The following is a 27,737-nucleotide window of genomic DNA, read 5'->3' on the forward strand; positions in this document are numbered from 1 at the left end:
TAAAGCATACACGCATATAAATAAACTTGATTTGTTGTTATATTGATATTCTTTTATTAACGATAAAATATATTATTTATGATAATATATTTAGTATTATTACAGGACTGTTGTATCAGAAGGCATTAGTTTTACCTATATGTACCTAATAAACTACCAAACAAGCAAATAAACAAAGTCGGTGTAAGTCTACGTCACGACGTAATGCTACGTAGTCCTGGTTCGAGAAGTTACGCAGAACGTGCAGCGGTTCAAAGAGGAAGGAAGATGGCGGACAACAAAGACGAGGAGGATATGAAACCGTCAACTAATCCGGACTCAGTGCCTTCAGCACAAGATAACGAACAACCAGAGACTAAGGTGGAAAATGCGTCAATAGTCATAGAGGCGAATACAAAGGGCGGTGAAGAAACAGACTCACATGATAACACTAACGAGGCGCCTACACCCACCAGCGACGGAGGGGACGTTGGCAGCGGCGGAGCTGCTAGTTCGGGAGGGGAAGCCAATGGTAGCGCTAGCAACGCCGTCAGCCCGGGTGGGACCAGCACCTCCAATGCTGAGCCAGCGGCAGCCGAAACCCTGACCGCCGGGGATGCACCGGTTGGCGGACTCACTACTGAAATGTCTCCCCCTCCTTCGGCTCCAGCAGCCACGCCGGTATCCACTCCTATTAATTTGCTGGATACGTGCGCAGTGTGTAAACAAAGTCTTCAAAGCCGAGACTGTGAACCAAAACTTCTGCCTTGTCTGCACTCTTTTTGCCTAAAATGTATCCCGCAACCAGATAGACAAATAAGCGTACAGGTCCCTGGACCACACGGGCAAACTGACACACACATAGGTGAGTTGGTTTTTTTTCTTTTCCTACGAATAACAAGCTGGATATACCTGTGACCAAGAACTCTGCTCTGTCATCTGATGTCAGCCAAGATGAATTGCTGTGTTCAGTCAAGAGTTTACCATTGTACTTAATTGATTGCTTTCTGGTGGGAACTGAGATAACGTTAGGCTAAGTCCCAGCTAGGGAGCGATCCGAGTCTTTACACCTGAATACGCTGATGCTTGCCGTCAAGGGAGCCGGGTTTCTGCTACGTTGCACAGGCGATGGCAGCTGGTCTGTTGTGATAACTTGTCACTGGTCCACATGTTTATCACTTCTTCCACTTTAACAGATATAAACGGCGAGTAAAATGCACCCTGAACGATCAGTTAAGTTTTTACTGAAAAAAGGGGACTGTTAGGGAATCATCTATGCCGAATGATGGTGTATGATGTATGTATGTGATGTATGGTGGTCCTGAAACCATTTGCAACCTATTTCACGTTATGCTGTAATTTGACAGATTTCCAGTGGCTTCTCTCTTTACCTCACCCTGAGACATGTAGTCACAGTCATTCCATCTTTTGTAATGACACATAACACATATCAGTAGATTGTGTTATGTGTCAGATCAGTAGGACTATGACATGAACATGAATGGATGGTGATTAAACCACTGTGCAGTAGTCAAATTGATGACTGAATGCACCACTGCATATGCTGTAGCAACCAGTAGCGGTGAGACATTCAACGTTAACAGGGATAGAGAGGAGAGACTGGAGAAGAAAATGATTAGAAATAAATACTTGAGGTACAATAGTGTTCATACTGGATTCCTATAAGTCCAACATATGAACTGCATGTTATAGATGTACACATGCTAAAGTGTTATCTAAATGACACCTCTCATAATATCGCTGTTGGATATTGCTGTCCCATTTTTTCTTTTCTCCAAATTACGACGTCCATATTTTGAAATCACAAGATCTTTCCTTGTAATTTGGAGATTTTTTCTTGTAATTATAAAAACCAGATCTCCTAATTTGATTGCTCTGGAATGAATAACAAGGGTCATAACTATTGGTATGGAAGTCATAATCACAAGACAAGGTCTACAATTGTTTTTCTTTGATGAATGAAAATCAGAATAAATTACAACACATTACTTGTCTTGCCAATATGTTTGCTGCTTCACTGCTTTTAAAGGATGAACATATCACGCTGTCTGCCCAGTACACTCTGTGGTATGAATACACTTTTGGAAAACTGGCTTGATTGTCAGATACGTGGCAATGGCTCTACTGCTGATATACTGGCAGGTGTTTGGACTCATTTCATGTTTATGTGAACCACTACACATGAATAATTTTACTGCAGTGCCAGAAAATGTAACCACAACATCCTTGGAAAACTGATCTGAGTTCTGGCGGTCTGTCAGTGTTGTATTTCAGGCTCAATGAAGGGACTCCCACAAGTGTCTCATGGTGACATCTCGTATTACTCTTCATTACCTAGTTTTTAGCTATGTGTGGAGCTTTACCTCCTTGCAGTACCTGCCACAAAGCTTCACATAATTTTAGCAGTCTCCATCTCAGTGGAGAGTTTAGAATATCACATGGTCTAAAGGCTCAGGGATCGCATTAGTATTGGTCTTAGGAGCGATTCAGTATCACATGGTCTGAATTGTATTTACAGAACTGCCCGTCACAACAAAGGATTGCTTCTGGGGTAAAACTGGACTGTATTCTGTTTTAATGGGATTTTTCTATTTACCTTTAGTAGATGATATGGTTAATGTGATCTGACTCAGCCCTACAATTTGACGTTGACGGGGGAAATGTTTTCACTTTAAACGTTTCTTTGGCCACAGTTGCTGACAGACTCAGTTATACCCTGGCTGGAGTTTTGGAAGGTGCGGTCTTCAATCTCTCCCTCCCAGTTAACATAATAATGAACTGCACAGCATCAGGCCCGGTCTCTCCACACTACTTCCTCAGTTTGTGAATGTCCTAGCATCTCAGAAAATAATTATACCATTAATATAATATAATTTTACCACTTCCGCCTCAACACTTAAATTCTACAAAAGGTTGCTTAATGGTAACTAGATTTGTAGCATTGTTTCACAATAAGGGTTAAAATTTATTGTATGTCGACCTCGCCCCTGTCACAACACTTTGCTAGGCTACTGATTGATAGTGTTAAACCCTGCAGTCTACCTGGTTGAAGGAAGCCTGTCTAATGATAAGCTAAGCTTTTAAATGATAGACAGTTTAAGTGCATATTTATTTCTGAAGGCATGCAGCCTACATTATGATGAGGTTGTGTCATGAGGAAATGTCAGGTAAAAGTCAGGTGAGTATCCTGAGTTCATAAACAACGTCACTTTATGCCTACCTACTTGGGTCTGAAGGATGCTTTACCTGCACAGTACTTCTTGATCAGTAGTCTTTTTTTCCCATAACATAACTTATCGTTTTGTTGTGTAACATGTTGTGTGAAGGTAATTTAATAAGACTGAGATACAAATTATCTTCTGCTGTACCAGAATTGCCATTTAATTTTATAACCTAAATATATTTAGGCAGGGTTTATTCTAGCCAAATCTCCAAATCTACTTCGTGGTTTCCATGATGTAATTAAGTGAAAGTGAACACTAACACCAGGCAGAGTTGAGATGTGGTGATATCTGTCAATTCAACAAGATAAGGGATGTCCTCTGAGATTTCTCTTTTCCTGTTCAGCAAGATTTGGTCAAAGCTTGGTCCCAGTTAAAGCTTTGGTTAAGCTCTGGTTTCACTTGTACCACTGGCAACTGACACTTACATAACGACTAGGTTAATATTTGGCTAAGTAATATCCCAATTTGGAAAGAGGAAAACACAGCCCTAATCATGGTTAAAATACAATTTTAATTGTGTGTGTGTGTTCAAAGGGGGGGATGGGGTTCAAAGTGACAGCTGTGTGTGTGTGTGTGTGTGTGTGTGTGTGTGTGTGTGTGTGTGTGTGTGTGTGTGTTTAGGGGTTGTGTGGGTTCCTCAGCACAGTCCAGCTGCTTTCACAACCAATCACTCGGGATCTATGCAGCTGGAGCTTACACAAACTGGCTGTGTGCTGCTCAAGTCAGTGTAGACCAGCTCAAACTGGCTTAAACCGGTTTTTACCTCAGCTGGCTGGTGAGGGGGGGGTGGTGGTTTATGGGTTTATGAGTTACAAGAGGGGCAACATATTATTTTGAATAAAACATTTATGCGAAGTTTAATCTTGTGCCTCATATTAGACTTTAGAAAATAAGTGGCAAAGTTAATGCACTGATTAAATTATTTGTTGCGGTGTATGATTATAGCGGTAATTCAACTAATTCCATTAACAAATCCAAGTGATTAAGTAAAACAGTCCTCGCTGTTTTGCTATGCGATTTAATATTCTAATAAAAATGCCAGGGACGACAAGATTGCATCTTCTGGAGACAATGATTAAATCAATTAGCCCCCACGAGTAGGCAGCAGGAGCCCCACAGTGCCAAGAATTTTTAATAACAACAGGAATTTACCTAAAGGAAATTATGGAAGTTATCTGAAAGTCTATCTGAAGGCCTCTTATTAATTTTCTTTTGATTGACGCTGGACAGTCCTTAGCCGACAGTTAAAGGGGGCTTCAGGTAATGGTCCACATATGGGCTTGTTCTTGCTGGTGAAGGCTGGTTTGGCTCTGTTTAAAATTTTCTTGAAAGATCAGTCACCAATGATTACTAAGCATTGAACTTGCAGCCCAGTGTTTGACCTTTTCACCTCATTTGACTCATGTCTTGTGTTCTCTTTCTTCTCTCTGTAGTAAATGTTATGCGCTGTTCAGTGTGCCACCAGGACTACAAACAGAGTGACATAATTGAAAACTACTTTGTCAAAGATACCACAGAAGCCACCAGCACGTCGGATGAAAAGGCAGCACAGGTATGTTGAAACGATTGGCCTATTGGCAACATGCATAAGCATATCAAACATATCCAGATCAATTCTTGTAGCCCCTCCTCTATTGTTTGGAGAGGTCTTGGCACAAGTTTGGGATTCTGGTATTTAATTTTCTGATAAGATGAAGTCAAGGTTAATTCTTATTTGTTCGTGATTCAGGACAGTTTTATATAGAAAAACACCAGATCCATTTAGTTCAGAGCAAAAATAAATACTAAGGATCAGATCATACACTTAATTTTCTACAATACTTTACCATGGTGCTTTAAACTTTCTTTGTATTAATATCTTTTAAGCTAAGCATGTAGGTAGACATGGGTATTACAGTGGTGTTATAGGAACATTGAGGACACACGTAGTGGATTACATATCACACAGGCACATATTTTTTATGTTGTTTTAAAACTGAAGACATGCTCTTTATACAGTATTAGTCATTTCTGTTGGCAGGGCAAGCCTGCAGCCATTTTTGTGTAATAACTTTCTTGATAGGAGCTGAGTGTATTTTATAGAGATGTTCATCCTGTGCCACAGGTTTGCTTAAGTCTTGGCTTATTAAAATTAACATTTAAAATTAAAGGGAGAGCCCAGAAAATACAGAAATGGCTTCTATTTGTTTACCACACTGCCACTAGCACTGGTTCAGTCCCAGAGAGCTAACCTGCGTATTGATTAGGTGCTTCAAGCAGGATTCTCACCAAGACATTAAGTTGGATTAAATTTAGTCTGTTTTATTCATATATTATTCCAATCTTCTTCAGACGTCTTCAGGACATACCCTCCCATTTCTTGTTGACAAAATTTATCCACTGATTTTCAGAGGTTTGTAAACTTAACTTTTATGCAGCTATAAATAGCCAGATCAGGTTCACTATCCTGCCCTTGATAAATGTTGTTACTAAAATAACCTCTGACCTGGAGATTGAAGAAATATTGTTTTTTCAATGTTATAAATATTTAAGATATGTTGAAAACATTCCAAAACTAGTATCAGAGGTTATTGTGTACAGTAGAATCGTTGTATAATACTAATAATCTGGCAACTGAAATTATGGTAACACCATTGGCTCTCTATGCTTTGTCATGCTGCCTCAGCAGCAGAAAAATAGGGAATTTGTTGGGTTGGAGTGCTGGCAAAGATGGACACCTGTCTGATATGACAATTTCCACCAAAGGTTACTATTAAAATAATTTGAAACATAGATAAAGCACAGTGGTTGTTCAGTAACAGGACTTGTTTGTTTTGTTTATAGGAATGTTGTTCTTTCATTAATTATAACATGGTACCTCTGCAAAGGATCAGAGGTAGTGGCCACCTTCAGCCATACGTGTTTTTGTTGGTTTGTGACCATGAGGCATGGAGTGACATTTCAGATGGAAGTAACAAAAACTGATGAATTGTAGACAACTGAAAGTAATGCAGCTCAGTTGATTATTAGAACAACACTGTTTCAAATAAAATGTCAATCAGGTTTATCAAATCGTTTGAATCTATTTTTCAGTTCACATACATTTCATCACTTTCAGTATTAATTCACAAGCATTTTCATCACCCCTGTTTTTATCAAATATTTTCTGTCATGATGAAACATGGCTCTGTTTTCTGACTGTTTTAATTAAAATGGCTTTTAATTAATCAAGTTAATTGATAATTTATTACTCAATTTTTCATTTCACTTCCATTTTACAGCTCCAATTTTCAATTTGCATGCATTTTCATCTCCTCAGCTTCCATCAGCTAATTTTTGTTATTTCTACCCGTCTTACTGGACGGCATGACATTTTAAATGCATATTCATGCTGCCAAGAGGAAGAAGCCTGTTTTTGTTTTAATTTCAATGGCTTTCCTCTAGTGCCACTAATAAATCCACACTTGGCATCTGGACTCATTGCTCAGACTCAATTAAATTGATATATATAGAGAACCCGTAGCCATTTATTTAGTGTCATCATCAGATGACACTTTGTAAAATAATCATAAATCTTGACCCCTAAGTTTTAAAAACAAATAATACTCATTCAAAAAGTGCACATGTTGCTCTCAAAATTTGCACAGAAGGACAAAACTTAAGTAAATAGTTAATTTAGGCTTTGATATAACAGAATACAATTTAATGTGAACAGTAAACCTTTCTAGACAATAGGTGCCATTGAACTTTGAGTATTAATAGGCAAGCTCTTTCATATCATACGTCTTTTTTAAGGCTGGAGATGATTATTCATGTTGTCTTCTCAAGGTGTGCACAAGTTGTGAGGACAACGCAGGAACCATAGGCTTTTGTGTAGAGTGCGGAGAATGGCTGTGTAAGACATGCGTGGAGGCCCACCAGAGGGTCAAAATTACCAAGGACCACAAGATTCACACAAAGGAGGATGCTGACGCTGCCTCCGGTAAGATGTGTGACCCTTAGAGTGAAGGACAGACCAATATTTACTGAAGCAAAAACTGCAAAAGCCTGAACAGGACAAACTGTAGCTGAAGCACTGTGACTGTGGTGCTGCTGATCGGCTGTTGCCATGGTAACAGTGCTGCAGAGCCTGGTTGCTTAGATGGTACTTCTAGCTGGGGAGACCATACCTCCAGAAGCTCTTAGTTTTCTGAGACCTTTTCTGTCTGCAAATTGATTTGACATATCTACTGACACAACTTTTTGTTGTGCTGTTCGTAGTTGGTTTTGTTATTCTTTTGGTCTGTCTTTCTTTTACCAGTCTCTATGGATACTTTGCCTCTTTATTTATTTCTTTCTCTCCTTCTGAGCACCAGTGGTGTCTGTTCTCCTGTTTATCTTTAGAGTCTGTTGGTACGTCAGGACAGAGGCCTGTTTTCTGTCCTATCCACAAGCAGGAGCCACTGAAGCTTTTCTGTGAGACCTGTGACACTTTGACTTGTAGGGACTGCCAGCTGCTGGAGCACAAGGAGCACAGGTAACTCAGCATGCACACATCTATTTTTAGACAGTCTTCTGTCTTTTTATTCCGTTAACTGGTAAGGTACCAGTATTTTTCAACTTTAACTTTTGCCATTAGTATATATTTTGCACCAATATTCATGTGGAATCATTCAGATTTGTGTATTGTTGGTTGTAAAGTGGTTTCACTTGTTCACATATGCTTTACTGCTGACCCCACAGCATACCATAAGGTTTTCATTAATTTGCCCTGCAGGCAGCCATTGAGTTCTGCTCATTTCAGTACACTGAAAGGAAATTCAGAGAGACATTTCCCCCAATCCCTGTGGTATTTCAATGTCATTTACAGTAAATGAACAGAAAATTGATCAGTTACAAACTACAAAACATGAAAAAAGACTAATAAAGACTAAAATCCAATAACAGAATGATAATAAATCCAATATATATTCAATATTTACTCCAATAAAGGAAATCCAAGAATTGAGCCTGGATCATGTCCTTGTGCTGTGCTTGTCAGGCAGAGTCCACAAGTACATTTGTTATCAAATCAAAGTGTCTCCTGGTGTTATGTCGAATCAGCAAAGCAGTGAGCCGACTCAAGTTGTCAGCTGGTTTATCTTCAGACTTTGTATTCTAGCAGGAAACTGCTCAGCATAAAGGTGGTTACCAACGAAGCCACTGGTAAATTAAAACAGTAGTTAGTAAAACTTGTCATTTGAATCTGGAGCCTTGTTGGTTTTTCATTGTTGACATCTTGCAGAGTGAGTGGAATCTACCTGGCAGGACTGACAATGACTTTTCCCACCATAAAGCAAAGGAATATTTGCCCACTCACAGACTCGCATAAATCTTCTGCATTTGACAGCAAGAGACAGCAGATACATCCATGCATGGTTCTTTAGTACTGATGAATAAAATGTGAACTTTCCCAGTTGACAGGGTCTCTTTTTGTCCTATATGTGAAGTGTCAATGACATTTTCCCATAGAAACATCATTTATTTATAGACCATTTCTAGAATTGTTTACATAATTTGTAAAATCAATCAGTTTATGGAATGTTGTTGGTTACCCCTCTGCTCTCAGGTACCAGTTCCTAGAGGAGGCTTTCCAGAACCAGAAAGGCATCATTGAGACCAGCATGGCGAAGCTACAGGAAAAGAAAAACTATGTCCATTACTCTGTCTCTCAGGTGCAAAGCAGGTGCGAGTTTTTCATCTCCACGTTTCTCCCCGGTGCTGCCCATTGACACACTTATTGTATTTTAATACCCATGTGAATGAGCTGACAAATGCAAGTTGTTGGTGGCTAGTGTCTCATGATGTTTCTCATTCATGCAGGTTAAAAGAGCTGAATGAGACACACAGGAAGGTGGAGTATGAAATCAAAATTGCAGTATTTACTCTAATAAATGAGATCAACAAGAAGGGCAGGTCCTTGCTGCAGCAGTTGGAGGTAAGACGATATTAATGAAAGTCAGTTTGGCCAAGAGCCTCATAAGGTCCTGCAAAATCACTTAAAAGAGACAACTGGTACATTTTATGTAATGTGTCTGACGCAGTAGTTTGCAGTATGCCTTTATGAGAGTCTACAACACTGAAATTACAAATTTGAAAATACAGTTTATGGTTGACAGACAGTTTTTGTATAGTTTTTGTGTGTAGAGTCCCTGTATGCATCTGTATCTGTATGTATCTGGACATGCAAATGTGATGAGACTGTATAATAGCCCAAATACCTGACTGGGATCTTTACATCCTTATCTAATCATCTAATCCATCTCTAATGCATATGCTATGACTTTAAACTTGGTCAAGTGTCATTTGTTTAACTAGTGTTCAGGCTGTTTCAGTCCCTTAACCAAAATAATCTTACTTTCTGTCCAGAGTGTGACCAAAGAGCGCAGTATGAGGCTTGTAGCTCAGCATAAGGATACCACCCAGCTGGCCCAACAGATTCACCACGTACTCAACTTCTGCCAGTGGGCCATCACTACTGGCAGCAGCACAGCACTGCTCTACAGCAAGAGGCTGGTATGTTTCTCATGAGCTCCAGATGTTCTGCAGTTTGAGAGGCTGAGGTCAGCAGTGTACTGAGAACAAAACTGAATTGACACAACACAACATGACTGGCATGTGGATACAATTTGATCCCAAAGTTTTGCTGTACATGAGAAGATTTTTACTTTTTCCACTGTTTAATTCTTGTTTTCAGGAATGATTGAGATTGTGTCTGTTTCCAACATAACTTATGACAGATTTGTAAGATGCAGGGCGGTAGCTAGTATTTTTCTGCACACTAAGTCTGTACTGAGCAGCAGCCTAAGAGCTCATTTTATTTGGAGTACACTGTTGGCCCAGCCTTTTCAAGATTTATTGATGATGTTGCAGAACTAGCTTTTTCCCCACATTATTTGGATGAGATTTTTTTATTTATTTATTTTTTGGCTTCTGCCACGTGGATTTCACTACTTACCACAAGACAGTCAGCAAATGAGATAACTGAGAACTTAATTGTGGGATTGTGGAGTAATGCTTTCTAAAGGGCATGTTGACAAGTGGGCTTTTTGTTGCTCCGGTATTGCCAAGTTTACTAATCAAAGAACATTTGTGTGGGTGTGTGTGTTTGTAGATCCTTTTCCAGCTTCGCCAGCTCTTCAAGGCTAGACTGGAGCCAGCACCCCAGGCCAATGGAGTTGTGCGCTTCTTCTGTGACCCCACCTTCTGGGCCAAAAATGTGGTGAATCTAGGTAAGAGGGACCTGTTTGTTTTTTTGGGGTTTTTTTTTAGCACAGTTAATATTTTTCTATGTTAAATATTAACTTTTCTTGTCAACATTATGTCAGTCAACAGTCTCAGCATCTATCTGACCAGATGTAGTCTTACTTTGCTGTATAGTGGCCATTAACGGTTTAAAAATTAAGCAGTAAACACTTGATTAATGTGCTTTGTCCCTTGCATGTGTGTGTTAATAAAATAAATGAATATTTCACACCTGTCTATAGCATGCCCACATCTTTAAATTATCCTTACTTTCAACCCTCTTCTTCCATCTGTAGGTAATTTGGTAATTGAGAAACCACCTCCACCTGCACAACCCCCCAATGTGATGGTAGGAGGACCACCTATTTCACCGGGCCAGGGTCATCCCAGCAAACACCCAGGACAGATCAACCTGGCCCAGCTCCGACTGCAGCACATGCAGCAGGCCGCCTATGTGCAGCAGAAGCAGCAGCAACAGCAACAGCAGCACCAGCAGCAGATCCAGCAACAGATGCGCATCGCCTCCCAAATGTCTCAGCAGCACGCCAGACAGTCCGGCCCACCTTTGGTTCAGCAGCAGGTATGAAAAACAGTCACCAATCACTGTACCACTGTCCTCCAATTGATAAGCGACTCATCAAGTTCTTAGAAGCACTAAGAAATGTTATTCTTGGTGCTACAGACAATAATAATGATAATAATGATGATACTAACAACACACACTTGGAAGCTCATGAATATCACTGGTGGGTGTAAATGGACACTTACCCTGTTTTCTGTTTTCTTTATTTGACTTAAATAATCATATCAGTGATTTGGCATTTTTACCTTTTCTTTAACATTTATATTTTATTTTATAACAGTACAGTCCAACCATAGGCATAGAGTTTGCATAGAGTTTGGGGGATGGGTGGGGGGATACTACTCCCTCAATATTTATAAAACTGCTATAACATTACTTGTGGGCACAACAATGCCTTCGACAGGGACAGGTCGTTTTTTCTTCTTCACTGGGACACACACACACACACACACACACACACACACACACACACACACACACACACACACACACACACACACACACACACACAGTGTTGTGATCTCAGTCAGCAGTGGCACAGTGTGTCCTCCTCTCCTCTGATGCCATGTGCACGCAGACAGGTAGAACCATAGAAGAGCCAGAAGGGGAAAGGAGGAGGAGCTCGATAATAGGACATTTTTACCCAGAAAGTCTCAAAACCAAGTAAGTTGTGAGTCAGTAGGTAATATTTTTCAAGTTAACTTTTAGAAGAGGTGATTGCTAGTTTGCTAACTAATCTTAAGGGTATGTTACCTGTCAGTAAAAGTTTTCTAGGTAGAGAAAGCAGAGAAGCTAATCCAGCATTAGCATATTTTCAGCTGTTGGTACCCCCATTTTATTGTGCCCCCCCAACATGCAACTACCAAACATTATATATTATGGATTATGGACAGGGGTCTTTATATAGCACCATGTAATTTGTCTATAAGTTTCAATGACTGGCACAGGATATAGCACAGCCAAGGTAGATGACATTTTAAGCAGTGAGGATGAGGGGGTACAAGCCACTAATCATGTTCATTATTACCAAAAATGTATTACCCGTTTTGTCCATCTTGCAATGTATAAATTATTTTCTAAAGCATACAGTTTTAGTTGAATCTCTCTCTTCATCGCCTTCTCTCGGTTCTTTTTTAATTATTCTATTATGTACAGGAACCCAACATGATCTCTTATAATTTAATTTGTCCAACCAATAGTCAACAGTCCCAAAATATCCATTTAACAGTGTTATTAAACTCATTGCACTTGAGAATCATGATGAATTGGTAAATCAAGTTCTCAACTTATTTTTTATTTTGACAAATCAATTAATAGACTGAATTGTATATTTTGGTCCAATGTTTGCGTGACCACGGTTGTGTTTATCAGGTGATCTGATTTTCACACACTGTTTGTTTGTATGTACTTACAATTTTTTAACAGCCACCAAGGCTCATCAGTATGCAGCAGCTACCAAGAGGGCCTGGGGGTATGAACGGTGGGCCAGGTCCCCCCATGTACCCTTCCTCCCACCACATGCGTCTACCGGGTCCACCACAAGGCCGAATAGCCACGGCCCAGCCAAGACTTAACGGACAGCAGTATCCCCCCATGATGCAGCCTCAGCTACAGAGACAGGTCAGTACAACCACTCTGGTTTCACTGTATGATAATATGTAAGTTAGGTATTTACAGCATATTGTGACTGGTTTATAAGGGATGTGTTTTTTTTGTGTGTTGTTTTTTTTGTGTGTGTGTGCGTGTGTGTGTGTAACACATTCATTGCTGTAAATACTGGATAGGCTGAAACTGCACAAATGTGTTAAAAGGTTGTTTAACCCAAAATGTTGGTTTTAGTCGCTGTATAGATACACATGGCGTGGCTGATCTAAAGTGTCCAAAAAGCCTACTTAAGAAAGAAATATATAGTATTTGAAGTATATTGATTGTGTGAAAAGAAAAAAAAAATCTGAAGTAATTTTACTAACAGGCATTGAAGTGAAGCTTCATTTAGCTTTTTTGCATCTGTTAGTCATGTACAAATTCAGGAACAGCCAGGCTCCAACATATTTCCAAGATTCTTTTTCTATGTTTGTGGATATGGTTGTTGTTTTGATTCATCAGCACATTTTGATTCTGAGTTTGAGTATGATTCTTTGGCTGATTTCTTGCACAGGCTGACCGATAATAACTTATCACAGACACAGTGGCAAAAAAAGTAATTATGGTCAGAGCTTCATCCAAAATACAATTATGAACAAACACAATCTATTTTAACTAATAACACGTAAATGTTTGTATTGTTCTTGTCCACACTGAAAACATCATTCAAACATTGTAGGTTGGAAATATCGTGTGAACCTAATGACATTAACAAAAGGTAATTGAAATCAGGAGTTAACAAACCTGTCCACTCAATGAAACCAGACTGGAGGTGGGAGTTAGAGCTACTTTGACTTCTCAAAAACACTTCGGTGTTTTGAGTTTGATATTCATCAGTCAGACAAACTCTTTATGAATGGAGATGATTTCATTCCGGGGCCACTCTCTATAGCCAAGATGGTTCCAAAGGCACAACAAGGATAACCAGTGAGTAACAAGAACCTCAGAGTAACAGCTTAAAGGAATCATTGGAGCTTGTTCACATCTCTGTTCATGAATCTACCAAATCATGGTGCATGGGGCATGGTGTCATGTCATGGACTTCACATAGGAAGCTGTTTTTCTCCAAAAAAGAAGTTTGTCAAAGAGCAGACTGACTCTCCAAAACACTACTAAGAAAATGTTTTACGGACTGGTGAAAGGTTGAATTGCTTGGGAAGAACATGCAGCACTATGGATGATGTAAAAAGGGCACTACATACCAACTTGAAAATGTCATCCCAAAGGTGAAGTAGGGTGGAGGGAGAGTCTAGACAGCTCCACATCATTAAGGGGAAAATTAATTTCTAAGTTTATCAAGGTCTCTTACAGGATAATGTCAGGGTTGCTGTCTCAGCCTGTCTCAGTAGATGCTGTGTGACCCTAAACATCAAAATAATTCTACTACAGGATGACTCCAGACAATGACAGTCCACCTGTTGGATTGGCTCAGTCAGAGCCCAGATCTTAATCCAGTAGAGATGCTGTAGAGTGACTTGAAGAGAGATGCTCACACCAGACATAATAAGAATATGTCTGAGCTGAAGCAGCTCTGTAGGAAGAATGATCCAAATTTCCTCCTGAACATTGTGCAGGTCTGATCAGCAGCTACTGGAAGAGCTGGTTAAAGGTTATTGGTGCCAAAAGAGGTTCGACCAGCACTTTAAATTTTTAATGGGCATGTTCAGTAAAGACACAAAGGGTTATAATTGTGTTATATTAGCTTGGGCATAGTGTGTTTGTTTACATTTGTGACTTGCATGAAGATCAGATCACATTTTATGACCTACTAATGCAGAAAAACGGGTAATTCAAATGGGTTCACCTACTTTTTCTTGCCACTGTATTTGGTGTAAGTGCACATGTCAGCTGATAAGTAACAAGAGACAGCAGTACAGAAATGATACTGGCTGAAGCCATTGCATAGTCCACCAGAGAGCACTACCCAGTTTATTCCTAATTTAAGGGATCCTTATCAAAAGATGTTCTGTATATGCTTAAAAAGTGCTTTCACTGTTATCCATCTTGACTTTCAAAATATAGAGTTCAGAGCTGCCAGTATTAAAATAAAATCATTGACTCAAAGTGAAATTTCATGAGTTATTTGTTTGTGGATGATATAAATAGAAAAATCTAATTGGGTCAATCCATGCCAACTCTCCCAGAATTCCCAGTTCATGTCGTTGCTTTTCTAGAAAAATGTAATGTAAAAACTTCTATTAAACTCTCGGGACCTTGTAAATCATTATAGCTCTACTCCAAATACTTTTTAGTTGTGAACTTTTGAAGTTTGGTCCTCTGAGCTAAATTTAATCATTGATGATTAATACTCAACAGATTCAAAATTGGTTGCAAAACACTGATGACTAGTGAGATATAATTTGTTGAAAATTAAAGATTTGTGATTTAGGTTAAAAATTACTTATTCATTTGAATACTGTAAAAAAAAAAAACTACATGAATACATGTTGCAAAATTTCCATAGGGTGTCTTGGAAGTACATTACGAATTTCAAACCAATCCAGTGAAAAAAAACAAAACAGTCGTTGAGTCTCAGAATACAAGGAATCACAAAAAAGGGCAAAATGTCAAAGTAGAGCTACAGGAATGTGTGAGATTCAGTGAATTTAATTGAAGTTTTCACATGAATATTTTCAACAAAATCCATGTCATGAACTAGAAGGTCCTAGGTGAGTTGGTATGAAATTGCCCAATTTCCATTTGAATGCTTAAAAATACATTACAGACCAAAGTCAATTGAAAACTCCACTGACAGAAACATGTCAGGTTACTTCAGAGTGTAACTCTACCATTATTGCAATGAAACTGACTATGGTATGGACTTTGCATTTTCATTTGCATTATTCTGCCAGTTTTGAATGAGCTCAAAGAAAGCATTGATGCAACCATACTACTATACCATAAGTTTTTTTGCCTAAATTCCCTTAAGCTTTGCAAACATGTTGACCGTTGCCAGACACCTAAGCAGGATGCATCGTGACAGACAGCTCTGCTCTTAAGTATCAGAAATTTGCATATTGTATCTCCTCCAGAGCAGTGCAGAAATTTAGTTCCTGGAAATGGTCCCCAATGTGGGTGGAAAACAGAGGAAAACGGTGGAAAGAAAAACGACCCACAACGACAGCCACATGTCACATCACGTTGTGTTAAGTTCCTGCGGTGCAGGAGGGATATTTCATGTTAGTCCACTAGTTTTGCAGGGTGATTGTGACATATTTATCAAAACAATCCTGAGAGAATGTGGCCTTTATTCAAATGAAATGTCAGACTACTGTCTCTAACTGAGCTAACAATTTAACAGAATACAAATATAAATGCAAAAGTCCAGTTTGCATGTTCATTTTCAAGAATGAATAAAAAATAAAAGCAAAGTTGATTTGATTCAGTGTCATTATAATTATGGCAGGGTTATACTTGCCATAATTGGAGTGCACTGAAAACTATTTGACAGTAAAGCATTCATTTTAATTTTGGCAGTAATGGTGCATTATCAAATATGAATATGGAAAGTATTATTTTATATTTAAATTTTGGGCACACAAATAGCGATTGAAATTTAATTTTCATTAAATGGCTTCATTACGTACTGGCATACCTGATTAAGTGGCTTCATTAAATACCACACTTCCATACACAAGATGCTGTTGGTTAAACCTGAAAAGACCTGTTTTGTATGATTTTTCTGAGAATGATGTAGATGTACCGTTTCCTCACTCAGTTCTTCTTGAAACTGCCTCACTAGTGTATCTATACATAGAAATCTGGTGATGTTCTCAAGTCAAGGAATGTGTATGGTATGAAAATGTAAATTCACTGCCTGCATGTAAGACTAGGTGAGAGATACCTCCACTATATCCAGCCCCTTTTTCTTTGTGTCCAGATGTCTATAGAATCTGAGATGAGCCACCAAAGGTTTCGTTTCTTACTGCAATCAGGGGTTTGGCACCTTTTTCCTACTTTGTCATTTGTGTGTTTTGTGTAGCATGTGTTGTCACCCAAATGCATGATCATGCAACCATGTTGTTTTCACAACAAATAATTTTTTTTCCAAGTGAGTGACCTGTGTCATTGTTCTTGTCCTCCCTCCTTTTTTCCCTTCCTTTTTCTTTCTTCCGTCCTGTCTCTGTCCTTCCTCCCCTCCTTCCTGTGGCCCTCTATTTCTACATTCCTCCCTCTCTCTTTTTCTGTACAGCATTCCAACCCAGGGCATGCAGGCCCTTTCCCTGTGGCGTCCCTCCACAACGCCAACCCCACAAGTCCCACCAGTGCCAGTATGGCTGGTACTCACGCTCACCGTGGCCCTGCCAGCCCTGTCATAGGTCCCATCGAGCTCATCCCCTCCGTTACCAATCCTGAGAACCTGCCCTGCTTACCTGAGATCCCGCCCATTCAGGTGAGCAAATCATAACCATGTTTGTTTTAACCAGCACTCTTCACCTGCCAGTTTTAATATTTCATTAGCCAAATTAATCTTTAAATATCAATGACATTTAAAATTAGCAATCATTCTAACATTATGAAACATATCAAATGTAAATGTATCAATTAGAAATATCACATGAATTAGTCCTGGTGTTATAATGAACAGCTGAACATTTTGAGATGAGAAGAATTACTAAAACTGCACAACATCTGCACAATGCCCCATCACTGTGCTTTTCTGGCATCACTAGCTGGAGGATGCAGGTTCTAGCAACCTCGGACACCTCCTGTCTCGCTACATTACAGCCAGCACGCAGCATCAGCTAGGCTCGGGAGACATGAACCCCTCACCTGGACTGTCAACACACTCTCCTGGATCTTCAGGTACACACACATGCAGGGAGAGGGACTCCCATAGTTCAGTGCTCTACTTAGTCATTGGCTCTGACTGTAGAATACTGCCATATAATTAAATGTGACCTTTTACGCATATGTAATACAATGGATTAGTCACAAAGGCATTAAAACAAACTGATGCACAAGCCATTCCTAACATATTATTACATATGCTATTACCATGTTATAAGATTATATACTATTGTGCCCCTGTCTGCATCATATTCTCCTCTCCTTTTTAGATACTGTGTACATTTTAATGTTCACCAAGAGAAATAAAACTTTCATGTTCAATAAGAAATAATCACTGTTGCTGTATCATCTGTTTCCTGTCTCATCTCTGTCCACAGGTCTGTCTAATGCCCACACGCCAGCACGACCTTCGAGCACGTCCAGCACAGGCAGCAGAGGCAGGTAAGAAGATAAGAGGGTATTTTAGCAGCACCCTGTGAAAGTTTATAGAAAATATTACCGCAGCTGAGTCCAAGTAACTGACTTAGGACTTAATCAATCTTTTAATTTGTCACCAGTCTGGCAAATGTAGCTGAATGTGAGAGATGTAAACAGTTAATCGTGGTAGCGATTAATAGATGGGTTTGGCAGAAATGTTTGATTATCAAATTATACATTTTGGAGAAGGGTTCATTTGATTTTAATTTTGAACTCCTCCAGTGGTTACTGGTGCCATTTCACCACCTCTGTGGTAATTTACACCTTAATACTTGAACTGTGCATCGACTACAATAGAAGTTAAAGTCATGGCCTAGCACATTGCAAAATAGTTTGTTTACAACTAAATGAGTTCAGTCGTAATAAATAGTTAATTAGTTTGATGTTAATAAGTTTAAACAACTGCAGTAATGTTCTCCATGATTTGTTTTTGCATCTGTTTAAGCTGTAGCTCTGCAGGAAGGGTGGGGACAGGAAGTGGAGCTGCAGTGGAGCAAGTGAAGGTGAAGCAGGAGCCCGGTACAGAGGATAGCTACAGCTGTCCAGCTTCTTCTCTGAAGACAGAACGTGGCAAAGACGCTGGGAGGAGTGCCTGCATGGTATGAATACTGTTCCTCATCCAGTGGTATGAAAACAAGCCAGAGGGTTTGGGAATGTGTTGACATCATACTGAACTGATCCGCCATATTTGTTGGCAGCTGCTTATTTGTACGACATTGTGCTTGAGATTACATCATGATGCGACTATATGTGCTAGGACTGATGAAATGATAAACTTGAACTCACACGCCACAAAACTGGGGTTGGGGGTGGGGGCGGTGGCATGAGACAGCAACTGTAACACGTACTTTGGCAGGTGCTTATATGTCTGTCTGTCTGTGGACAGATTTTGTCACTGCAATAGAATCGTAACTGTGCAGAAGGTGTGGTCTGAGTCCAACCCATGAGCACTGAGTATGCGTGTAATAATGTAATAATGACTACTGAGTACCAGACATCGTAGCTGGTGTGATCCCATAAGATGGTCTTAGTATTAATTATTTAATTAATTAATGTATGTATGTACATCTGTATGTATGTATTTATGTATTCTGGTGGTCTTTTGACTTATTAGTAATGTGTGTGTGTATATATATGTGTGTGTGTGTGTTTGTGTGAAATTTAGAAAAAATTTGATTATCATACCATAGGAAAATGTTCAAATGTATTTGTGTGTGTTTTCCCCAGATGAGCAGTCCTGAGAACAGCCCCCTCCCTACATTAGGGGTGGTACTCCAAGATACCCTCAAGGCTCTAGGGGATTGCATTAAAACAGAACCCCAGTCTGAGACACCTTGTTCTGGACTAAATGGCTCCACTGCAGCCACGTCATCTTCTTCTGCTACCACTATGAACTCCACTACCTCGTCTTCCACCGAGAACAGCAGCAGCACGACAGGCACTCTGCTCACTAATGGAAGCTTAGACAAGGGGACAGAGGCCAAAGAGAGCACGGAGTCTGCTGGAACAGGCAACCCTGGTGGGAAAGAGGATGACCCCAATGAAGACTGGTGTGCTGTGTGTATCAACGGTGGTGACTTGCTGTGCTGTGACCGCTGTCCCAAAGTGTTTCACATGAAATGCCATGTGCCCACCATAAAAATCTTCCCTAAGTAAGTTGTCTGTAAAGGTGATTTATATTTTTTTTGGTGGTGGTGTAAACAGCTGTAGCAGGCTGCCATAGACCCCTTGTACAACTCACACACATGTAAGTTTGTTAGAGTTTTTTTTTGTAAGTTTTTATGTGGTAGTCAGTATTAGGAACAGCAACATTTAGGGACACTGAAACATACAAATCCACACAAGCAGAACCGCAACAGTAAAACCAGAACATGTATCAAACAAGGTTTTGGACGTGCCTTATTTCTAGTAAGAGACCTTGCTAACAAAAAGAAACTTTGGCTGTTGATTATTGACAATGCTATTTAAAGGCTAAACAAAATGAGATAGTAACATAATGTCCTCCGGATGATGTCTTGTCTCTCAGGGGTGACTTCCTCTGCACTTTTTGCCGGAGTCTAACAACCCCTGAGATAGAGTACTGTGACGACAGCAGGAAAATTAAAGGAGAGCAGAACATGAGTCCTGAGGACCAAAGGGTCAGTACATCCACCACATCACCTCAGAGCACTCCTTTGTGATTACTGCAGCTAATTCTCTCCCTCCCTCTCTGTGCAGAGATGCGAGCGCCTCCTGCTGTACATCTTCTGTCATGAACTCAGCGTGGGCTTTAGGGAACCAGTTCCTAGCTCTGTAAGTGGCTCTTCACGACACACACGCATGCACACACACACACACACACACACCTGATGGTCACTCACTTCCTCATTCCTGATCTTGATTCCTGGTTCCTGCACAAATGGTGGCTAAGTGTCATTATTCCTTCGTAGCTTTTGTTAGTCCTCTCTCCTTGTCGTCGTTGTTCAGCCCAAACAGATTGATCCCAGAGACACAGAGATGTTTGAAGTAGAAATGTTTTTCCTGTGATTAATATTCAAATATATAATATAAATCTATCTTTAAGTCTTTGATGCAGAGCTGTACAAATGAACATAATTTCATGTAAGCTTGCATACCAGTAAATTAGGTAACTGATAGAATCGTATTGATTAATGAGTTTTCAAAGGGTTGAAAGGAGAGACTCAATGGAAATTTGGCTGTTTATAACCACAGTATTTTCTACATGTTTGGGGCAAGCGCAAAATGTTTTTCTTATTAAGCTTTAAGACTTTTTTTCACAAATATATGCTGTGTTTTTGACTCTTCTTTTTGTTTTTGCTATGCCCTGTTAGTACAATGCAGTAACACATTATTTTCAGTTGCTGTTCAGGAGGGTGTGTCTGTGGCCTCATGTCTGGGTCACACACCACGTGGTTGCACCATCCCCTCTTTGATTAGCCCGGGGGTCTTTTTTATTTATTTATTTATTTTTTTGCATGTCTTGCCCCTACTCTCTCCCCACTTTTCTGTCTCTTTCAAGCAACCAATAAGGGCAAAATGCCAAACTGAGTCTTAAAAATAATTGAGTATTTAGGGGTCACCCAACTCTGTTGATGGTGGAAACCCTTGTTGATCTGATTGGGTCCTTTTGGGTCTCGTGTCCTAAAATTATCAGGATATCAAAAAATATAAGAGCTAAAGCTACCACTAGGCACCCACTGCAGAGAACAAAAGCCATAGCTGGTGAACTCATGGTGGCGCAAGAGCAAGCAGTTGTACATTTTGGTTCATAACTTATGAACCTTATTGGGGATATTTTAGACCTTTTTTGATATTGATATTAAGGTTTTGTGAGTTACTAAAAGGTTGATGCACTGATGTCTAGGTATAAGCTCTGAGCGGGAGTCAAAAAGAGCCCAAGTCTTAATAGTATTTCATGTAATAACACAAAACACAGCAGGACATAACATCCACCGTCCAGTATGAAAACTTGATTTTCTCACCACTGCTGGTCGGGCCTCCTGGTAGCTCAGAATTACTTTGATGTACGCCACTGTACATTACTCTGCAGTATAGCTTGGTTGCAAATCACATTGCTCCACTGCTGTATTGTAATAAACAACATCCCACAACAGAGATGTCCTGACAGACTGGACAGGACAATCAATCAGTGGAAGATGAATGATGGTGTGGATGGTGACAATGTTTAAGCGCATGCCGTAGCTTCAAATGCTTTTGTTTTAAGGGACTGTATACTGCAGGCCGTTTTGGTCCAACCAGTTACCAGCTGAAACCTTTCAACACTAGACTCCCAGCCAGATTTAATATCCATCTATCTTCTTTACTGCCTGTGAGTAATGCATCACCATATATCAAAAAACCATCATGAAAAGCACATAAACCTCAGTTCCACTGCCTTTGGAACTGATCCGTGATTTCTGTGTTCTGTTAATTCTCATCAGCCGCACTGTCCTCCGCCTCTTATGTTTACACAAAATAGGAACTTTTCGGCATCCTTTGAAATGTAGTCTAACTTACATTTGTTTAACCCAGGTGCCGAATTATTACAAGATTATCAAACAGCCAATGGACCTGAAGAAAGTGAAGAAGAAGCTGCAGTTACGGAGCTCCCAGTATTACCAGTCCACCCAGGAGTTTGTTTCCGATATGCGCCTGGTCTTCAAAAACTGTGCAAAGTACAATGAGGTGAGCAGCATGAGTCTTGTGCCTGCTTTGGGGAATGGCATCTGCTTGTGTGTGCGCGCATGCAGACAAGGGTTAGACTGGTATGTGTTGAGGTTTAAACTGCCACCACCATATTCAAAATCACAGACTGAATCATTTGACCTTTTTCATGCTCAAACAATAAAAGACCAAAACATTAGGCCTTAAATGAACAACTCTTTGACGAAAACATAAGTGAACAATGCAGTAAGTAAATAAAACAATATTTATATATCCGTGTTAGATGTTATGCATCTTTTCAATCAGGCCAGAGTTGGCAAACCAATATATTAGTCTAACCTTAATGTGAAGACACAGCCCTACATTGGAAAAATCAGTGGGAGGTGGTGCTTACGACCTGCATTGTGTGTAATTTTGTACTCTTACTAACACTGGCTGTTGGAGGATGGAGTGTAAGGGCGCCGCTGTTGTCTCCTCGCACTGGCTGCAAGGAACACTGTCTGAACCCTGTTAACACTGTCGGCATCACAATGATAAATCACGAGTTTGTGTTTTTTTTAATGGATTGCTGTGGTCACTTGAATATGTTATGTTTCATCTTTAAACATATTATTTTTTTGGAGGAATAATGTGTTGTTAAGTATGATGGATGTATCATTTGTGTTCCCTCTGTTGTGGGTATCAGTTAAATTGCTTGTGATTTCATGTACCCTCTGTCTAACACTGGAACATAGTTTGTACACTGTAAATGCTAATGAATTATACCTGACAACCAAGGGAGAAGGGGGGGCTCTGTTTTATCAAGAAGTGAACAGTGTCAACCCAGAGCACCCACAGACATCACCTCTTTTTGGCTAATAGTGATCATAAGGGGCTGAGCCTCACAGGATGACCCCACTGTAATATATATATATATATATATATATATATATATATATATATATATATATATATATATATATATATATATATATATATATATATATATTTGTTGTTATGTAACCAAATTAACAGCAAGCAGGGTCCCCACCTGAGAGGGATGTTGGTAATTCTTGTGTCATCTTGTGTCAATTTAGTTTGCATGAGAAAGACATTTCAGCAAGACATCATCATTGTAATGTAATTAGATTACTCAAACCCGAAAATAAGTAGTAAGTCATTGATTGGTGATTAATTGCTAAGTTATTATTCGGGTGGTAACATAAGGTGCCGTCCATGGCAAAAGCTCTAGATTTTCAAAGTCGATTGAAGCTTTTTTCATTTCTACATCTTCCAGAACAACAGGCTTAAAAACATTATGTCATCACATCATTACTCATTACAATTAGTAATAAGTTGCATTTTTATAATTAAATGATCAGTTCCTCTATAACAGAAAGTGACAGTATCAGGTGTATGTACATATTTTAAATGAGAACCCTTATACACATTGCACACTAGAGAAAAGTACCCACAAAATGTAGAGCATTAGCTAAGAAAAGCTGTCCTGATGAATGTTATCCCTGTGAAGAAAAATGTGCCTATAAACCACAGCTGCATAGATTTAAGAACTACCAGAGGTAAGGATGGGTAGTTTTGGAGCGCAGTCGTACAAACTACACTGGTTAATTGAATAAACTATTTCCAGTGAGATATTTTTACATAATCTATGATACATTCAGTCCTGTGATAAAATCAGTTGTAAAGACAACATTCTTGACACATACTTTAACATATACAACCTTAAATAATGTATTTCTTTACACTTGAGGGGTGAAGAAACATCATAGACGGACTTATAAGACCGGACATGTGGTAAAACAAGAAATTTGTGTGTTCAATAGAAATAGTGGTACAGAAAATGTGCTGCAGAAAAACGATCGAGATAGATTTATAAACTCAAGATGAACTAAAATTATCCCACATACCCTGTAGTTAGCTGATGTGACTATATGGACCTTTACTTGCTGTTAATTTCTGCAGTAATGACTTGGTGATACACACCTCGTAAGCTTGAGCACAGTAGGCCGTAAGCAGATTTCTTATCTGTTATTATCTAACCTGCCTGTGCTGTGAACTCTTTTCTTCCCCCTGCTGCTTCACTGTCTTTGTTGTAATGTTATTGCCCCTTTTAGATGTCTCGAATAATCCAGGTTTATGATGAGGAGAAACAGATTAATACACAGGTAAGCCGTTTCAAATAGAGCACAGATATCCTGTCCCCTCCCACTGAGGCTTCAAGAAGTGTTTTTGCCCTTCATCTTAGAGAGAATTCATGAGGAGCAGATTTGGGCTGTCATTCAGTTTCACATATATGTATATATATATTTCACAAATATGCATAAAAAGGCTGAAACAGTTGTTTCAATTTCTTTCCATTCAATTGTAAAAGAAAGGTGGCAAAATGAGTGTCTGGAGATCCTGAAAAAGTCTAAAATTGTCTCTATGAAACCAGTCTATTCAGTGTTATGGTGTGAAGACATGAACACTTGATTCTAAGATGCAAAATATGATGTAGATGCTTTGCATTGTATTAGCAGCTCTGCAAACAGTAATTCATTCTGGGCCTCTCATGTATTCTCATATATTGACCTGAAAGTGAAACATGTATATAAGATGAGAATATATAGTGTGTGTGTGTGTGTGTGTGTGTGTGTGTAAATATACGTTCAATCTGCAGTTCATTAGGTATATCTAGCTAAAGGTAATGCAGACTAATACAACAGACCTGCAACTAATCAGACCTTCATGATAACGGTAATGTGTGACCAGTCGAGATTTTCAAACTGTTAGTTGTAGAGTTAGCAGATCACAGGTATAAACAGAAGCCTGGCCATTAAGTCTTTAGAAACATGCGGTAAAATCCTAATATCAATTCAGAAACTCACAGGTAACCAGTGAGGTGTAGCAAGAATTGGAGTGATGTGCCCGCTTCTCTTAGACCACGTTAAAAGCCTGGCAGCAGTGTTTTGTATCAGCTGTGGTCTCTGGATGTTTGGCCTGCTGATAACAGAATAAAGGACGTTCCTATAGTCCAGTCTGGAGGAGATAAAAACATGGATGACCTTTTCTAGGTCTGCAGATAAAATCAATGACCTGATTTTGATTAAATATCTCAGTTGTTGGTTAGGGGCCTATTTTAACATTATTAGACAAAAGACACCCAGACTAGATGAGAGATTGTTAATGCTTCTCGTGCTGAGTATGTATTTATGTAATTAAAAGTATTTCTGATTTGGAGTCCTTCAAATGATTGGACATTCAGTTCTTAATTTCATGAAGACAGGAATAGGTGACTTTATTGGGAGATAATGAATGTGTATTGTCTGTGTAGCAATGGAAATCAATAGTATGTCTACACTTGATTTGCCCCAGGGGTAACATGTATATGGTAAATAAACAACTAGTAAATAAATGAGAGATGCGTCTAAATTCACTTAGAACAGAAGGACCCAGAGACCACTAAACAATGGCAAAAATATCTGGATCAACCAGCCAAAATACTGCTTTTAAAAACCAAGTGGGAACGCAGTCCTAAACAGGAAGATGATGTTGAAAGTGCAAGTGTGTTCCAGGGTTGACTGAGAGATCTCACTAAAGTGAGTTAGTGCTAAAGATGGGCAGGAGTCAACAAAGCTCTCCACTATCTTGTCATAGAAAAAATGAAATTCTTCACATCTCTCAGGGAGATCTCGACTGGCTGGCTAAGCAGGGAGTACCAATCATAGAGGTGTGGGAGGTTTGGGTAATGGCCCTGTTTAGCTATCAGCTGCAAGACATAAGAGCTCTTTGACTGCACACTGACGAGGGAAAATCAGATGTTTAAGAGGGGCAAAGTAATCACTATGTTAAATCATCTTTCACTTCCACTCTGGTTTCCTGTAATGTCCTTTTAAATTCCTAATTACTTCATTTAACCATGGTAAAGAAGAAGATTTTGACTTTTTGTATCTGGCAGGAGCTAAAGAATCTTAAGTATTTGTGCAGGAGATGTTAAAAAAAACTGAGAGGCTGCTCCACAGTGAGGCCCTCTTGTTCATGCATACAAAAAAATGTATTTGAGTTGTGACACCTCTTAGTATAATGGAATATAATTCAACAGCAGCACAAACTGCAACCTCCAACAACATTATAACAATCATTAAGGTAGGATTTATCGCAGGGCTGCTCTATTAGACTGCATCAGCTAGGTGTACCTAACAAACTACCATCTCAGTGTGTGTGAAATGCAAGTGTTTGGAACGTACTCTGTGCAGTATGTGAGCGACAGTATATGCATGTGAAAGGAGAACCTGATAGGCCCGAAATGAATTATAGCTTGCATCGCAACCACATGGGCATCAGTCCAGACTTCATTTTGATGATACCGGTTTTCTAAGACCAAGAACCTGCTTGCTCTGATACCACAATCTTTCTCTTCATATGAGTGAACTCCTGCTCGTTCATATGTTCTTTTCAGGAATTGGGCTGTGAAGTCATGTAGTGCTAGTAGAGTTAAGATAGCTAGCCCATCAAATATAATTAGGGGTCCCAAACTCAAATTACCTGAGGGCCACAGGTCATTCTTTCATACGATGGGGAAGTAGTTTGAGACCACTGAAACCAACTAGCTGAAATTTGTGGAAATGTTTCATGGAGCCACAGTGGGACAGGGAGGCAGGATATCTCTGCTCTGCACAACAAGGTTGAGTCGGGGCCACCCTCCCACCAGGAGTCTTAACCACATCTAATTTGTCTCCTCATTGTCCTCTTCATCCTCCCTGCCTCAACCCATTCATTCCTCCTCCTCTATCATACTCTCACACCCGCCTCCTCCATATCATTCTTCACCCTTTTCCTCTCCCACCCTCTCCTCTTCATCATCCGGCAGGTGGGATCAGAGATGGCGATATCTGGGAAGGCGGTGGGTCTGTACTTTGAGGAGAAGCTGCAGGAGATGTTTCCAGGGCAGAGCTTCCCAGAAACACCTGAACCTGAATCCCCAGAAGAAAAGGAGAAGGCAAACGATGACACGGACGACTCGGAGGATGACTTCATACAGCCCAGACGCAAACGATTAAAAACAGATGAGAAAGTGGTCCACATCAAGTGAGAGCCAACCACACAAGAAACGAGAGGTGAAAAACTGTCTTCCTCACGTCCCCCACTTCTCTTTTGTTTGAGACAGCAAACAAAAAGGACAAGATTCGCTGTACAATCCGCTTGATTTATCTGATCCTTGCCTTTGAATTAATCACTGTCAACTACATAAGAAGTCTGCCTTGACCAGAACTCTTCACGGACAGAAACATGGAAGAGCTGCATTCCCTCCTTATTTCATGGACACTCGGCTCGCTTGTACAGATTTTGAAGTGGAACTTGTTTTGCAGTAGTTAAGTTAACAATTGGTCCTTTCTTTTCTATTCATTTTCATTTGTAGATTTGTTGTGACAATTGCTTTATAAAACATTGGAATCCTGTGTTCTGTTTAATGTATTATATCAATACTTTGACATGAAACCTACCAAGTATTTGTATGACTTTGTGGAAGCGTTATGTAAATAAGAGAATCTAGCCCACTGAAGGTATTCCTACAGTATAGATGTTTGGGTGCGTCATCAATAAAACCTGTTCTTGAAATATATCAAAGAAAA

At 39.6% G+C, this 27,737-nt stretch overlaps 1 protein-coding gene across 5 annotated transcripts; it reads left to right on the forward strand.

Annotated features, from left to right (window-relative positions):
• Nucleotides 1-232: 232 nt before the first annotated feature.
• On the forward strand, nt 233-27,737 carry trim33 (tripartite motif containing 33). 5 transcript variants are annotated; one of them, XM_071475381.1, is made up of 21 exons: nt 233-844; nt 4,658-4,776; nt 7,032-7,185; nt 7,587-7,719; nt 8,791-8,907; nt 9,045-9,159; nt 9,591-9,737; nt 10,336-10,453; nt 10,763-11,046; nt 12,475-12,669; nt 16,574-16,630; nt 16,886-17,086; nt 17,367-17,499; nt 17,862-17,925; nt 18,407-18,560; nt 19,189-19,613; nt 19,988-20,099; nt 20,179-20,253; nt 21,994-22,146; nt 24,240-24,290; nt 26,975-27,737. In XM_071475381.1, exons 1-21 carry the CDS (start codon nt 268-270, stop codon nt 27,194-27,196), a joined length of 3,606 nt encoding a protein of 1,201 aa, XP_071331482.1. In that variant the 5' UTR covers nt 233-267; the 3' UTR covers nt 27,197-27,737. The 5 variants fall into 5 exon arrangements, with proteins under 5 accessions (XP_071331482.1, XP_071331483.1, XP_071331485.1 ...); XM_071475382.1 differs by having other exon boundaries at nt 18,413-18,560; nt 26,975-27,338; XM_071475384.1 differs by lacking the exon at nt 16,574-16,630 and having other exon boundaries at nt 234-844.

Source organism: Trachinotus anak, unplaced genomic scaffold, assembly GCF_046630095.1.
Source record: "Trachinotus anak isolate AG129_WGS33_773 ecotype Australia unplaced genomic scaffold, CSIRO_AGI_Tana_v1 ptg000004l, whole genome shotgun sequence".
NCBI lineage: Eukaryota > Metazoa > Chordata > Actinopteri > Carangiformes > Carangidae > Trachinotus > Trachinotus anak.

Bases quoted from the DNA above. Each gene is read 5' to 3' on its own strand.
- trim33 (XM_071475381.1), top strand. From the start codon at position 268: ATGGCGGACAACAAAGACGAGGAGGATATGAAACCGTCAACTAATCCG. The intron at 4,777-7,031 runs GTATGTTGAAAC...TGTCTTCTCAAG, and splicing joins CGGATGAAAAGGCAGCACAG to GTGTGCACAAGTTGTGAGGA. The intron at 7,720-8,790 runs GTAACTCAGCAT...CTCTGCTCTCAG, and splicing joins CTGGAGCACAAGGAGCACAG to GTACCAGTTCCTAGAGGAGG.